This window comes from Lipotes vexillifer, unplaced genomic scaffold (assembly GCF_000442215.2).
Source record: "Lipotes vexillifer unplaced genomic scaffold, Lipotes_vexillifer_v1.1 scaffold257, whole genome shotgun sequence".
Taxonomy (NCBI): Eukaryota; Metazoa; Chordata; class Mammalia; order Artiodactyla; family Lipotidae; genus Lipotes; species Lipotes vexillifer.
In genome coordinates, this window is record NW_006778935.1 from 494,173 (window position 1) to 510,623 (window position 16,451).

Consider the following 16,451-nt stretch of genomic DNA (forward strand, 5'->3'; position numbering starts at 1 on the left):
CTCTTTCCTGCTAAAAAAGATCCATCGAAGGATCTCTAGAGCCTTCAGGATCTAGTGCCAATGCTTGGGCTGGAAAGTAAAGCATTTATGGTGGGACACTGCTCATCTCTGCAGCTGCAGCTCCTGCCTTCACCACCTGCCCTCCTACCCCAGACAGACAAGCCACGCCCCCCATCCCACACCCATGCCCTTGCAGGAGCTCGGACTGTCCCCTCATCTTAGCTGTCCTTTGATCCGCTAATGGACTCACCCACCAATATGCAGACCGAAGCGGGCTTGCTCTCTGAGGCCTTCTCGGTCAGTCCCCTGGACCCACTGCCCACCTTGGTCTCCTCACCCCACAAGGGGTACAATCTGCCACCTTCCTCATTGCAATGTGACTGTGGGGGGAAACCACAGGGGTGAGGGTGGTAGGACATCTGGGGTCACATGCTGGGGGCCTGCAGTATCAAACCAAGACATCTGGATGTAATTTGGTGGACAATAAAGTGATATAACACATTTTTTGTTTTGTTTTAAATGTCCAATTCTAGTAGGGACTGGAGCTTGAAGAAAGCAGGACTCATGGCAAGACAGTGAATAACTGAACTAATTATCCACCAGGCACACGTAGTAATATTGATAGGTTCCTTAGGATAACAACTCAGAAATGGAACTCAATTTAACTCATTTCCCTACTTTCCCTCCTCTCCCTTCCAAATGTGAAATCACATTCTTTTTGGTTTTGTGATTGGCCTTAAATAATAGACAGAAGCCTCTATTTCATGCACCGTCAACTAACTATCAACATTTCCTCCCACCGAGAATATTAAGCCTCTGGTTTTTCCTCTGTGTCTCCAACTAGTTCTCCTTTCCAAGATCTGTCTGTACCCTTACTTTGCACTGACAAAGTTAATAGATTTTTCATTCTGTTTTGTCAATAATAATTAAATATTTTGTCTACCATTAGGTTGACTCTAAACATTGAAAGACTAATAAATATCAGAATTGTTATCATTATGACGACTCTGTAAGTATCTTTCACTGTAAATACAAATAATGTACTACAATTCCACTTTCTACTTTTTGAGCTGGATATCCTAACTCTGTGGGTACAATTGAGTTTAAATCACCCAAAACTGGGAATGAGATAAAAAGATGACTATGTATCCTTTCCACATTATACAGGAATGCTGTCTAGAGACTCACCCAAGGATGATTTATTTCTCTAGAAGAATGCCCCTTTGTTTGACTTATTATTTACCATAGTTTAGGGCCCAGATTTTCTGAAGTTAGCTACATAAGTTGCAGCCATTTTTTGTTCTGTAAGGGATGCATGTGATTTGTGTCTGGTAGAAGAGACAGCCTCAGGGATTACGGTTTTATTACCCTCCAGGGCAGTAACCGGTTTTGTATCTAATTGACAAAGCTTGTTGCAGCTTTCCTTTCCTCTTTTCCTCCAGTGCTCTTACAACTAGACTTATCATCCTGCTGGTGTCCTCACTGAGGAGCTAAATAAATCTTTCAGTCAAAATACTTTCTATGAGGATGTGTTTTTAGTTTTTTGCAAATTACACTTGTTAAATTATTTGCTTCACCGATGTGCAGCCTGGGGTATGTAGGGTGCCTGGGCCTTTTGGAGCTTCACTGAGTGCCCTACAGTTTGGTTTCAGAACTACCTTGGAAAGAGGCCAAATTCGGCCTGTCCCACTTGGCCTCACTTCAGCTTTTATTGATGCTGTACTTCCATATTCCTCTGGGATTGGCAACTACCATAACTGTTTCCGTTTTCCTGGCAGCATTAGTGAGCACCAAGGGGCTCCGTTTCTGTGTGTGTGCAGGGGAGGGGTTTGGGGATGGTGAGTGGGAGGGGTTAGTGATAAAGACCAAGCCTTCTCCAGAAAAGGGCACTCCAACCGGGCAGCCTGCCTCAGATACAAAATCCCACAGGTGAGGAAAAGGGGCAGCCAAACCCAAGCTGGGATTTGGGATGTGGGGTGGTGGGGGAGGGGAGTCAGCTATAAAACATTCAAATCTCTGCTCTGGCTGCCACTAAGAAGACGTGGCTGATGTAACTGCAGATCCCAGTTAAGCAAACTGAGAGCTCTTTCTGCATGCTGGGGAAAGAGGATGGTATTTTAAAATCTGGTTGTAATTTAAGCTAATTGTCTAGAAAACTGTGCTGTCCAATAAGAGAGCCACCAGCCACATGTTGCTATGTAAGCTTTAATTAAAATTAATTAAGATACAACCTCAGTTCCTCAGTCTCACTGGCCACTTCTGCTGTTGTTGTTGTTTTGTTTGTTTGTTTTCCAAATGCCAAACTGAATTAATTTTGCTAAAGAGAAACTCTTGCACTCTAAGAAAAATAAGTGCAGTCTAGATTTTGTGCACAGGTGGGGGAAAAAGGCCTGAGATTACCAACTGTGCATCACAACCCTCTTCACATGTGGTAACAGGCAGCCCAGATACAGACCATGTCCATCACTGCAAAGTTCTGCTGGTGACCACTTCTCTAGAAGGACGACAGACCACTTTTCTTTCAAGGGAGAAAGGTCTTTAAAATTTTTGTGTGTTTAAGTATATCCGTTGCTCTTCAAAGTTATGCAAAAGCGGAGGTCTCAGGAGAGTCTGGATGGGAGAGTTTCAGCTGGACAAGGAACCACACTGCTCAGGATGAGAAGGGACCAGAATTTCCCATTTTCCTCCTTGGTTTGAGAGGGAGTTGGTGTTTTTTTTGTATGTTTGTTTGTTTCTAATTGGAATAAGAGACATATGGGAAAAAGGAAAAGGGTGTATTAGAAAAGGATTCTGAAGGAGAGATCAAAAAAGAAAAGAAACAGGAACATGCTTCTTGGTGGAAGAGTGGGGCAAAAAAGGCGGCAATGAGAGAGACACCTGTTGCCCCTCTGACCTCTGAAATTTATTCCTCATGATATCTATTGTCTCCTACTGCATGCTGTAATTCTCCTCTGCTACCACCAAATTTTTAATAAAAGCCTATTTCACACAACATCCTTGTTCCTGAGGTTCAGTGATATAATGGGTTTAGGGAGAGAAATAAAATAGAGCAGGGAACAGTCCTGGGAACAGAGAGGTAAGAAGGCATTGAGGAGCTGAGTGATCACAAGGCGGCCGCAGGCACCTAGGAATTCTAGGAAAGGCTGGGGAGAGCCCTGAATAGCCAGGGGATGGGGTCTTCAGCCCTTTAATAAGGACATGAAAGGCAAGTCAGGATGCCAGTTGAGTTAGGGACATTTGGGCTGCATGGGTTTTAAAAAGCACTGCTGTTTCTCTCCTCTGAGATAGAAAAATATCTAAAGGTTTTTTACACCACTTGTACCACTTAGGAAATGAAATATATTTTTCATGTAAGTAACTTAAAAGTCAAGTAAAGTTAGATAAAAACAGCTTTCGAAGTGGCAGGAGAATACAATCAGAGGCTACAACGAAAGGCTGCAGTTCCTGAAATTTTGGGCTACCTCAGAAGAAATCCCTCAGCAGAAATAATAAAATAATGCTTAAATACAGTTGGCTAGTTGCATTTATTGGCAAAATAATACATATTTTTAAAACAGTGGTTAGTAAATGCTATTTTTTTCTGACCTAGTGAATGCTCACCCACTGATTAAAACCCTTCCCTGCCTTCTTTAAACCAATACGTGGAACACAATTTAATGTTTACCCAATCCTTCAGACCGTCATGATAATGTTAGTTGCCATATGGTGCTGAAGGCGTTTATGCCCCTTCACAAATGGTCCCTTTGCCGTGGCCCTTTTGGGATGATCAGGTTGTGTTTTCTCTAATTCGTGTTCCTCCCACTTGCTGTCAGCTGTCATTTCTCCCTGCTGTTCATGCAAAAAACTGTAGAAACAAACCTTCTCTGCTTATATTTGGTACCTTGAAAATTTTAATGGCCGTGACTCTAAAGAACTAAATCTTACAGAATAGGGAAATACAGTTGAGCCTTGAACAACGTGAGGTTTTAGGGCTGCCAACCCCAGTGCAGTTGAAAATATGAATATAACTTTTACAGTCAACCCTCCATATCCATGGTTCCACATCCGCTGATTCAGCCAACTGTGGATTGTGTGGTACTGTGATAGGTATTTATTGAAAAAAATCCATATAAAAGTGAACCATGCAGTTGAAACCTGTGTTATTCAAAGGTCAGCTGTAATAAGAACAACTGGCTACAGCCCCATTTGAAACACTATTTGGCTTTCTGGTTTGAAAATTAATAAAGGGAAACCTTACTAAAATGGAGTCAGGAGGCCAGAAGGAGAAGCTCTCACAAGGTACCACTGGACATCAACTATGGGAAGAATTGTCAGTTACAGACCCCAGAGAAGAATCATCAATAGGAAAGAATCATCAATTACAGGTCCCCAAAAGGAAAAGATGCGCATGGCATCTCCCACAAGATACTGACTAGCCCAGCAACTCAGCCCCTGAGTAACCCGCCAGCTCCCTGAACTCACACTTTTCTCCAAAGGATTTTTGTTCAAAACAACCCCTCCTGACTTCCTCCTTTTTCTCTCTACAATAATATTTCCCTCCTTTGTTCTATGGCCTTGTCTATGGCTTTTGCTATAGCTTGCTTGTCCCGAATTGCAACTCCTCTGCTATTCCTAAATAAACCCACTTTTGCTGATAAAATAACTGTTTTATTTTTAAGGTCAACATCAGTTTGATATGTTTTATGAAGAGGCATTATTTACTTTATGAAGCTGAAAATTTTTTGCTTATAATCCTAGTAAAATAGCACTTAAGAAAGTTGAAAGCTTAGCGAGATGTATTTAATACTTGTTAAAATTTCTTTCCTTCTGTCTTTACCTCATTTTCAGAAGAACCTAGAAGAAAAGTAAATGCCTTTAGAAGTGCAAGTCATCAGTATTTTCTAAATATAAGTGAGTTATGATGATTAATAACCAAAAAAAATCATGAGAAATAAAAATGATTCAATGATGATAAACTTCCAGTTCATTAAATCACATTTCACTTTATCAAAAAATAGTACTCTTTCTCTAATTGGTTTCTGCTTATATGACAGCAGAAGAGATACTCAGCCAGTGATTACATTTAATCTCTTCAAAATGACCTTCTCTGAGGAACTGGAAGCCAGGAAGTATTTTTTGATTATCCTATAGATTTCCAGAGCCTGGGAAACTGCCTCAGAAAACCGCAAATCTTTTGGGATACTCTAGCAGATTCAGGGAGAGACGTCACTCGCCAGCTTATAATGAAGGGCAATGGCCATCATCATGGTGGCGCTGGTACTCAACCTAGACCTGACTTACCTGGGAGAAAAGGCTTGGAAATGCCTCTAAGTTAGCCCTTGGCCTTCTTGCCAAGTTGTGAAAAGTGGACAAAAGTAGTCAAGTGCACTTACTTTGCATTCGGCTTGAAGTCTATCAAATTGTTGATATTGATGTTTTAATTTAAAAGATGAAAATTAGATATGATTTACTCTAATATTTTGAATGTGTTGAAGTACAGATTTCCACACAGGTCTCAAGGACCTCTCACCATTTCAATTATCAAGAAAATTAACAAACTATAATAAAACCAAACTGAGTTGGAATCAATTGTATCTAAAATCCCCCCCCTTTTTTTTTTAACAACATCTTTATTTGAGTATAATTGCTTTACTATGGTGTGTTAGTTTCTGTTTTATAACAAGGTGAATCAGTTATACATATATCCCCATATCTCCTCCCTCTTGCGTCTCGCTCCCATCCTCTCTATCCCACCCCTGTAGGTGGTCACAAAGCACGGAGCTGATCTCCCTGTGCTATGTGGCTGCTTCCCACTAGCTATCTATTTACATTTGGTAGCGTATATATGTCCATGCCACTCTCTCACTTCATCCCAGCTTACCCTTCCCCCCTCCCCCTGTCCTCAATTCCATTCTCTACGTCTGCATCTTTATTCCTGTCCTCCCCCTACCTTCTTCAGAACCATTTTTTTTTATTCCATATATATGTGTTAGCATACGGTATTTGTTTTTCTCTTTCTGATTTACTTCACTCTGTATGACAGACTCTAGGTCCATCCACCTCACTACAAATAACTCAATTTTGTTTCTTTTTATGGCTGAGTAATATTCCATTGTATATATGTGCCACATCTTCTTTATCCATTCATCTGTCGATGGACACTTAGGTTGCTTCCATGTCCTTTAAAATCCCTTTTGATACTAGATATTTACAGTGAATTTGGCAATTGTAGGCATTCTGCTAGTCCCTGGAGAGAAAAAGATAAGTAAAATATGGTCCTTGACCTCAAGAAACTCAGAGTATACTAAGAAAGACAAAAACATTAAATGAAATGTGAGTGCAGTATAGTATGTGCAAGGGTAGTTTAGTGGTAGCACAAAGGAGTGATCAATTCTTATCAAATGTGGCAAGGGAGATATCAAAGAGTAAAGATTTCTCATCTGGGTTCTGAAGGATAAATAGGAGTTTTCCAGTCAAACAAGGAGGGAAAAGTGCCTTTCAGGAAAAGGCAGCAGTAAGCACAAAGCATGAAATAGAATAGTTTATTGGGGGAATTTTAAGCATATTCTTAGGGTTAAAGCAGAGAGTGTTTGTAGAAAACTGGTGGGAAATGAGGCTGTAGAATTAGGCAGGAGCCAAATTATGGAAGACCTTGTATTTCATTCTGATGAGTCGCCTTTATTCTACAAGAGGGAGTCATGGAAGCATTTTAAATAGAGGAAGAAGAGGTTCTGATTTGTATTCTCAAGATTACTCTATGATGACAACTATGGAAGAGGAAAAACAATTAGAAAAAAGACTAGAAGAAAACTGCAAAAGAGTTAACAGTGGTTGCCTCCAGGTGGTAGAAAATTGTTTTGTTTCTTCTTAGAGCAGAATGCTGTTCTTTTAGGGAAGCAGTAAAGTTTCAGTAGTATAGATAGCTGTCACCACAATACTTTAATTCAATATGAAGAATACTGACTACATTTGGGTCCATCCTTTGCCTTTCTCAATTCTGTTTACACAAAACGACTATGGTATAAATCTAGAGAGTATTATGATACATATTTTGGAAAAAACAAGTCAACCAGTTAGTGAGTTGTGTCAGCCTGCAGACCTCACGAAAAGGCCTGATGATCTGAACCCCTGGGAGGCCACCACAATGAGCCACATACATTCCACTGATTTTGAAGGGAACCAACTCTGACTCTGCATGAAGTCTGAACAAGTTTTGCATCTTACTTCACCTTAGAGGCAACACAGTATCATCACACACCCCTCCACAAGTCATCTCAAACTCAAGTAAACTCTAAGAAAAACAACATGTTAACAATGCAAGGGAGGCTTCCACTCTCCATCCTAAACCTTCTGAACAGACTGGTGGCCCCAAGCCCCTGGTTTCTAGAAAGCCTGGAGCCATCACCATCTTGCAAGGGCACAAGCAATAAATAATAGAAGCAGAGGCACGCAAAGCTTTGGTCAAGCTGATGTGTATAAATGAGACGAGCAATGCACGCGACCAGCACAAAGTCCAATCACTACTACATTTATGACAAATAGAAAGTGTTATAAGGAAAGCCTGACAGAAGCACTTCATTAAGCAAAAACTATTACTCTGTGAAACTCATCTGTAAAACAAGCATAATAATGGCAACAATCTTCTAAGGTTATTATAAGGAATTGAACAAATAATACACAGGAAGTGCTTAGAAAGTTGTCTGGCCCACAGTAAGCACATAATAATTTATAGTTTCATCATTATTATTATATCTGGCACAGGGAGAGTGCTCAGTAAATCATAGTATCATTATCATTATTATTATATCTCATAACTTTGACTCTTTCCAACTATTCCAACTTATAAATCTCCAGGATATTCTTACTTATGTCAAAGACTATTTACTCAATACTGTGATTAAAATGAAATAATTATAAGAATGTTTTGAGAGAAACGATTAATAATGCTTCTTTACCTCTTCATATCTGTCAAAAACTGCTCCTTCTTGCAAAAACGAAGGAACTTCCTTCTGCCAATTAAATTCATAAGGTTTGGCCATGATTATATTTAAGACCTGAAAATGAAAAAGGGTATCTCATTAGTGAACACAATTAAAAAACAAGTGAAGATCAAAGGTTAATCATTTGATATTTATGTGTTTGCAAAAGCTTTTCTTCATACACTTGGACTAAGTCCATAAATTGTCTTTTTTTTTTTTTCTTCTTCCCTTCATCTGACCCTGAATTCCCTTCTCCCGGTTGTTTGGTGATGATTTGGTGATTGTTTGGGAAGCTTCCCCCTTCCCCTTCAAATCCTATAGAATAATTATGTATATATAAAATCTGATGTCATCAGGTAAAAGAAAGAAACCACACACCTAAACCTACATATAGCAGAGGACTGCTGCAAAGAACGAGAGGTTCTACAAGCCTCCACTACAAGGTGAACTCACGGCCAGGGGGAGTTGACAGGTGATGGGGTTGTAGAATCAAGTAGGAGAAGCTGTAATTTTTATTTCTCTTGGTCCTCTCTTTAGCCCTCTCTCACCCTCTCCTCCCTTGGGCCATGCAGTGAACAACAGAATGTCTGCTTTGTAGCATAGGCAGTGAGTATGACATTGAAGGGAGACTGGCATTGTCCAGAGTGGCTGCCTACACTTAGGAAGAACTGGGTGCTCCTTTTACCCACGTTTCTTAGCATTCTGCACCATGGTGTGCATGCAATAGCTGTATACAGGGCGTCTTAAATGAAAAGGATCACCAATAAGAATCACCAAATATTTGAGCTCTTTGTACCTGGCTTCCTCAAACACATATAACAATCTCAAAATCTGATCATGATTAGGCCACAGAGAAAATCTCAGTACTTTTCAAGAGTCAGAAATTACAGTGGCCATGCTTACTGACCATGACTAGGCCAACTTGTAAATTAATGACAGAGAGTGTGTAAAACCTACACACATAGGAATTAAACATAAACATACATACTTCTAAATAATTCTTGATTTGAGCAGAATAGTCAAAGTAGAAATTATAAACTTCTTAGAAATGAAAGATGGGAGTACTATATATACATTATATATATATACACCAGGGCTTCCCTGGTGGTGCAGTGGTTGGGCGTGTCCGCCTGCCGATGCAGGGGACACGGGTTCGTGCCCTGGCCTGGGAGGATCCCATGTGCCGCGGAGCGGCTGGGCCCGTGAGCCGTGGCTGCTGAGCCTGCACGTCCGGAGCCTGTGCTCCACAACGGGAGAGGCCACGGCAGTGAGAAGCCCCGCGTACTGAAAAAACAAAAACAGAAACAAAAACAAACAAACAACCTAACCCCAAATAATAAAACAATGGTAAAAGTTAATTATTTTCTGAATATGCATATATTAGATAAAATTTGGCAGGTGTTGAGGAGAGAAACAGAGAGTTGGGGTAGGAAGGAGGATGAGGAAGAACCGTAAACTCACAATATCCATGATGAAAGGTGGAGTGTAAATACAGAGAGAAGGTGAACACCATAAGAGATACTATGCATAACTTTAACCAAAATATTTGAAAACTTAAAGTGGATGTTTTTCAAAGTTAAAATAAATTTGGCTCAACAAATGAGCAGAATGCTTAAACAGACCAGTGATCTTGGGAGAAATTGAAAAAATAGTAAAAGATTAGGCCCAGATGGTTTTACGGGTGAGTTCTACCAAATCTTCTAGGCAAAGGTAAATCCTGTGTACCTACATTTTTCTAGGACATAAAAAAATAAAAAATAAAATAAAGCTACTACCCAACTCATTTCACAAGTGTCTTATCAGACTCTGACAATGACACAACAAAGGGTTAATAAGAAACCAACCAACCAACCAACCAACCAACCAACCCTAGAGCTTATTCTCACAGAGAAAAATCTCTGCTAAAATATAAACCAATCTGTTCCAGAAAGTTACTGACAGAATAATTTGGGATGTTTCCACACTGAAAACAATCAGTGTGATTCACTAAGGAGCAAAGTCTAATACATGTACACATTACAAGATGATGTGAAGCTGAACGTGAAGTCTCTAACACATACCATTAAATGAAAGCCACGTTTTTGCAGCAAGCCATGTAATGATATGGAATAGGAACAGTGTGACACCATTTACCTAAATACACAGCCACAGAATGACATGAACAGTGTAGTAAAAACACACACACACACGGCAAAACTATACATTTTTCTAGGTAAATATTCATGCATATAAATAAATTATTAAAAAGTTTGGAAAGAACCTTGCAAATTTATGACTCTGCTTACTTCTGGGGAGGGAACAAAGCTTGGGGCTGAAAGTCAAGATATCTTTCATGTTCTCTCTGTCCTGGACTTTTTTATTATGGGAATATATTCCTGCATTCATGTGCTGCTTGTGTAAATAAAAAATAATGCAAATTTCAAAAAGGAAAAAAAAAAAGTTGAAATCACACGGATAGGCAGATGCATGAATCTTTAGTCCCAAATAATTTAAAGCAGCCGAAGAGCACATTAGGTCACGTTTCAAGATAGCTTCTTCACAATGGCAACCACTGGTGTTTGAAGGAGGAACTCATCCAATATTTATTACTGACCAGGCTAAACACTGATGAAAGCATGAAGGGCATTCTAACCAGCCCAGACTGAGGCAGGAAGCAGCCCTCTATTCATCAGTACCAAGGCCTCCCATGGAAAGCCAAGGCAGACAAGCCATGCCAGTGGAAGAAGAGAGTCCATCTGTGAGTAGGCTGGTCCCTGTCTCAATCTCCCACAATGGCTGTGACTGGGTCTCTCTTCCTCTCTCTCTGCTTCTCTGTTCCTCTTCCTCTGCCTCTCCCAGTGTCTTTCCATGCCCATTTCTCAGTGTCCACAAACACATCCCTCCACCCAAGGCAGTGTCAAAGCAAGCTTCTAGTGCAGTGATGTGCATTCCTGCCTTCTATGTCGTAAAACAGATCTGCAGAGAAAAACGGACCTGCAGACCCCCCTCAGGCTATCATGGACGTGTTGTTCAGTGACCTATAATAAGATGAGTCAACTACAGGGACCTAAGTGTTAGCATTAAAGAAGGATGAAGAAACAACATGGTGGCTTCCCCGGTGGGTGAAACACCTCTCCTCTGCAGGACTTTATGTGTTCTATGATGTTTCCACTCCTGCCAACCATCCCTTTCAATACCTCCTTTGGTTTTATTGTAAAGGGAATAGCAACAAGGGGCTTGCGATATGAAATGCTCATACCAAAAATGAAATTAAAAGACAGCTTATATCAACTTGTATCATCTTTCATTGGCTTAACTCCAGTTCTCCCAGGATCTTTTCAGTAAAAGGACACATGGCAGACGTCCTCAGTACATGATGTTTCTCCGATTTCACTACTATCCTTACTACTAAAATATTCATGTCTACCTTGGGTACTAATTTCATCATAATGGTCTAATTATGTGAAGGATGTTGGTGGGAGCTATTGCGAAGAGGAGGGTAATTGTGACCTTAATCTCTAAAGAGGTTGACGATGGAGGTAGGAGCTCATCTCACTGCTTACTTTTCCTGAGCTTTGGATTTCTGAACAAGTTAGATGGCGTTTCAGAAAAATGACATTGGAGTATCCTGAATTTTCCCAGTTTTAAACAGGATTTGGGGGGGAGGGGTCTGCTCCTTGAACTGTCTCAGAAATACTTCCTCAGGTCTGGCATTAGGGGCAGCGACTGGCTTATTTTATGTAGATGGTACAACTATGACCTGCAGACCAGAAAACATTGGCCCAGCCAGTCATGTTTAATAGCAGTTTGATCCAGGTAATTGATTATCAAACAGGAATAAATGAGGTATGTGTCACAATCCAACTGACTCCAGAAAAAGTTAAAGGGACAAATAGTTACTTCTTTTAAAAGTCAGGGAGCGGGGAACTGGCCACTCTGTTTGCAATGATCTCAAAGCTCCACCCACAGCTAACTGGTGAAAAACCAAAAAGCAAACAAAAAACAAAACGCTTTCACTGCCATGCCAAAGGCTCCTCTCCTCAAATTCTCTGGCTGGCCTTCTAAGGTCTCATTTACAAGACACTTCATGGTTCAGTTGTCTCCTGGAAGAACATTACCTCACCCCACAGAGCCCCCAGGAAAGTGTCCTTCTTAAGGAACACGGGAAGTAAAGGAGAATTTACACAAAGAATGGATATAGAACTCGGTACTTTTTCCAGAGTAAACACCTTGAGTGACTACTGGAGGGAGGCCAGTGGGCTTTTAAATAGTCTCCTTGTTTCTAATCTTATGCAACTGAAATGGATTAGCTGTTACATTGGCTACAGAGGAAAAACTCCCAGGGTTGCAGGGAGGGGACGAGAGAGAGAGGGAGTCCCTAGAAGACCTTGTTTCAGAGCAAGTGGCAAAAAGCTCCTTCTAAAGATGATGAGGGACTGAAAGCGTCAGTGGGGAGGACCACCAGGGAGCTCAGGTCGGCTGTGGGGATCCAAATACTCAAGGAGGTTGTGCCCATCACCCAAGAAGATGGCTTTCCATCCACTCACCCATTCAGTTGGGGTGAACCGAGGAAGGGCAGCTCTTTGTTTGCTGGTCTGCTCTGCCCCACATCTTTAAATCTGCTGTCTAGAAGGTGGTCTTCAAAGCTTACCAGACTACCTATCCCAGATGCTATAGCTCAATTATGGAGTCAACTCATCTCCCCAGGCCAGTTGGGTCAAAACTTTGGCCAATAATTTTTTGTTTCTGGACCTATGCCTCATGTTCTGGTAGAGAGCAGACAGGGGGATGTACACGAGATCAGGTATATTTAAGGTCCTGGGTATCGCCGGCTGAATCATGGCCCCCAAAAGATACCTATATCCTAATATCTGAAACCTATAGGCATTACCTTATATAGCAAAAAAGGACTTTGCAGATGTGATTAAGTTAAGGATCTTGAAGATGGAGAGATTCTCTTGGATCTTCCCAGGGGGTCCTAAATGCTATCACAAGTGTCCTTATAAAAGGGAGGCGGGGAGATTTGACACAGACGAAAGGGGAGGCAATGTGACTACTGAGGCAGAGATTGGAGTGATGCGGCCACAGGTCAAGGAGTGTTGGCAGTCACCAGAAGCTGGAAGAGGCAAGGCACGGGTTCTTCTCTCCAGTCTGGAGGACATGTGGTCTTGCAGACACCTTGATTTCAGACTTCTGGCCTCCAGAACTATGAGAGAATAAACTTCTGTTGCTTTCAGCCACTAGTTTGTGGTAACTTTTTTAACAGCAGCTCAAGGAAACAAATACGGTGGGCCCTCTGAAGCTGGGCATAGCAAGCTGCCAAATCAATCTGAAAAGGAGAAAGGACAGCTCTGCCTTGAGGGATGGGCATTCAACATGTGTTTGTTCAACTGAATCGAAGAAAGACAGAAAGAAAAGTAGAATAGAATTTCATCTAGAAATGAACTCAGATAACTCCTGTCCTTCTATTCCAATACCCCTTTGAAAAGTAATTTCTACAGTATATCTTTCCCCTGGATCCAAATGCCATTTAACAATTTTGCACCTCAGCAATAAATACGAACTTTAAATAAACGCTGCAGCTTCCCCCAAGCCAACCAAGACACTCTCCACTTTTTGTTTCTATTTGTGAACAAATGAATTTGTCTGAAAAAGCGTTTGCTTCCACTTGATAACATACAGCTTTCAAGTAAAGAAACAGGCACCATGGCTCAGTTATGGATTTTCTTAAGTGAAACTTTTATCTTTTACCTTCTACCTTACAACAAAAAAGTTCCATAAAGAATTAATCCCTTTCCTATCCAACCATATAAATCGCATTAAACCAAATAACCCATGGCCTTAAATGACCCCATGTTGAGAACAACCAACATTGTTTCCCAGAACACAGAGGGTTGGGATAAAAATTCCACTGACAAAAAAGTCAGTTAGTTGACTCCATCAACTAATTTCAACGTTCTGCTCCTCAATCTTTAAATAAGGTAATCCTTATATTTCTAAAAACAGAAGTATAGCTATAGCAGATCATCCAGAGCCTTTAAATAAATGGCTTTACTTCCAGTAAGAATTTAATTTGACACTGATATATTGCATCATTAATGACAATTTCTCCATTCGCTAAAAATAACTCCATTTTTATCAAGCCATTAAATAACCTTTTTAAAAAGCATATAAAGGGTACATGACTAAGAAAATGATAATAGGCAATGTCCAGGGTTGGAGGTAAGGGCATTCTTGTATAGTTTGATGAAAAAGAATTTTGCAATACATTTCTATAGCCTTGAAAATGTATACAAAATCTATGTACAAAGATACTTTCTCACTGCTGTGCTGTTTATGGGGAATAGCACTGCTGTGCTATTTAAGTCATCTTTATATGAACAACAGTAAGCAATTGGTTACATATATGATAGTATTTAAATATTCTGTGCCCGTTAAAAATAATGATTTCAATGAATAGTTCTTTACTGAACAAGAGCAAATTTAGAATAGTTTCTAAAAATATTCACAACCCTTGGCAAGCAAATACAAATGTTCTCAATATATTATTAAGCAAGTAAAAAAGCTGGTTACAAAATTGTTTGCATGTATGATCCAAATTTTTAGGTGTTATGTACACATTCCTTAAACACACAAACACACACACACACACTTTTTAATAGAGGAAAAAGACAAGAAAAATATACACCAAAATATTTTACAAACAGTAGTTACATTGTGGTGACATAATTTTAGGTGATTTTTATTTTTTTAATACTTTCTGTATTTTAACATTTACAGTGACTATAATTTTTATATTCAAGAAAAATGTTGTTGAAAGTAAAGAGAAGATGACATTAAAATTATTTTTTTCACATACATCAATTTCTATGTCCATGTTTTCCACCAGAATTCCTGGCAAGAACAAATACCAGGAAGAGACTAATACATAAAGCTCTAAAATGTTATTTTCCTTTCAAGATTTAAAATCTTGACTGTACATCAGGAGCCTCACACACACCAGTTATAACTGACTCTTGGGAAGGAGTTACTTAATAATACTGACTAAAACTTGGGTATTAACTCTGAAACTTCTAGTATACTTATATTTAGAAATAAAACAGATTATGGTGGTTCTAGATTTAGTCTTTAAGGAATTCTGAACTAAAGAAACCTAAGGCCTTTGCCATGATTCATCTATTAAATTCAAAATAAATACATAGTAAGTATATTTATTTATTAATAAAGCACCATTTGATTCAAAATAATTTCCTGGAATTTATAAAAGACACAAATTAAATAGGAATAAAATAAAAACAACAAACATCTACTCTTTGACTCTGTCTCCCCTGGTCAATATTAATCATACTTAAGAGGTAAACATAATATTCTTAAAACTTAATAATTACAAAATAGACGAATAAAAATATTAAAATGATTTCCCTTTATAAATTTATTAGGTATAATTATGATTATATTACAGGGTTCATTATATCAGAATTTTACAAAACATGTCTAAAAGATGCTTGATTATCCGGGATATTTAGGATCAGCTTCATTTGAAGATAATGAATAACTGTTAACATATACTTCAGTCTGTAATGACCAGTTTTTAAAGAAATTAGAATATGATGAAGTATATAGTTTCCCAAGAAAAGAACTGATTTGTTTCAAAACAGTGTTTGGCTGTTCGTGTCTGCCTGCAGCAATTCCCTTGGAAATGACTTCTGGGTATACATGCCAGCCCTCCAAGATCCTCTTGAAAAAGTTAAGTGGCTGAAATTGTGTTAAAAGTAATTGTCTATGACTATGGTTCTCTGACCTGATAGTGCCTTGCTATTTACCTCTTCCCTCTCAGTTAAGTTTCTCTGAAGGACTCAGGTAGAGACCCGGGTTTAGGGACCAAAATTGGTGAAGGAGGATTCCATGTCAGATGTTCAGAGCAGCAAGTATGAAGCCTTCTGAGGTTCCATTTCCTCAATATTTAGTAAGTCCTTGGCTTAACAGTATTATGGGGAGAGACCTTCAAGATGGCAGAAGAGTAAGATGTGGAGATCACCTTCCTCCCCACAAATACATCAGAAATACATCTACCTGTGGAACAACTCCTACAGAACACCTACTGAATGCTGGCAGAAGACCTCAGACCTCCCAAAAGGCACGTACCTGGGTAGGGCAAAAGAAAAAAGAAAAAACAGAGACCAAAGAATAGGGACGGGACCTGCACCTCTGGGAGGGAGCTGTGAAGGAGGAAAAGTTTCCACACAGTAGGAAGCCCCTTCACTGGTGGAGACGGGGGGTGGGGGAAGCTTCAGAGCCACGGGGGAGAGTGCAGCAACAGGGGTGCAGAGGGCAAAGCGGAGAGATTCCTGTACAGAGGAACAGTGCTGACCAGCACTCACCAGCCAGAGAGGTTTGTCTGCTCACCTGCTGGGGCGGGTGGGGGCTGGGAGCTGAGGCTCCAGCTTCGGAGGTCAGACCCCAGGGACAGGACTGGGGTTGGCTGTGTGAACACAGCCTGAAGGGGGCTGGTGC

General features: G+C 40.1%; 1 protein-coding gene across 3 annotated transcripts in view; it reads right to left on the reverse strand.

Annotated features, from left to right (window-relative positions):
- Positions 1 to 8,027, reverse strand: part of PLCB4 (phospholipase C beta 4) — a 159,033-nt gene extending 151,006 nt beyond the window's left edge. For 2 of the 3 annotated variants that reach the window (XM_007452038.1, XM_007452036.1), the window contains exon 1: positions 7,935 to 8,027. In XM_007452038.1, the coding sequence (XP_007452100.1) occupies positions 7,935 to 8,018 (84 nt within the window). In that variant the 5' untranslated portion in view covers positions 8,019 to 8,027. The remainder of the gene's footprint in view (positions 1 to 7,934) is intronic. The other variant, XM_007452037.1, reaches the window with a different exon arrangement.
- Positions 8,028 to 16,451: the final 8,424 nt, after the last annotated feature.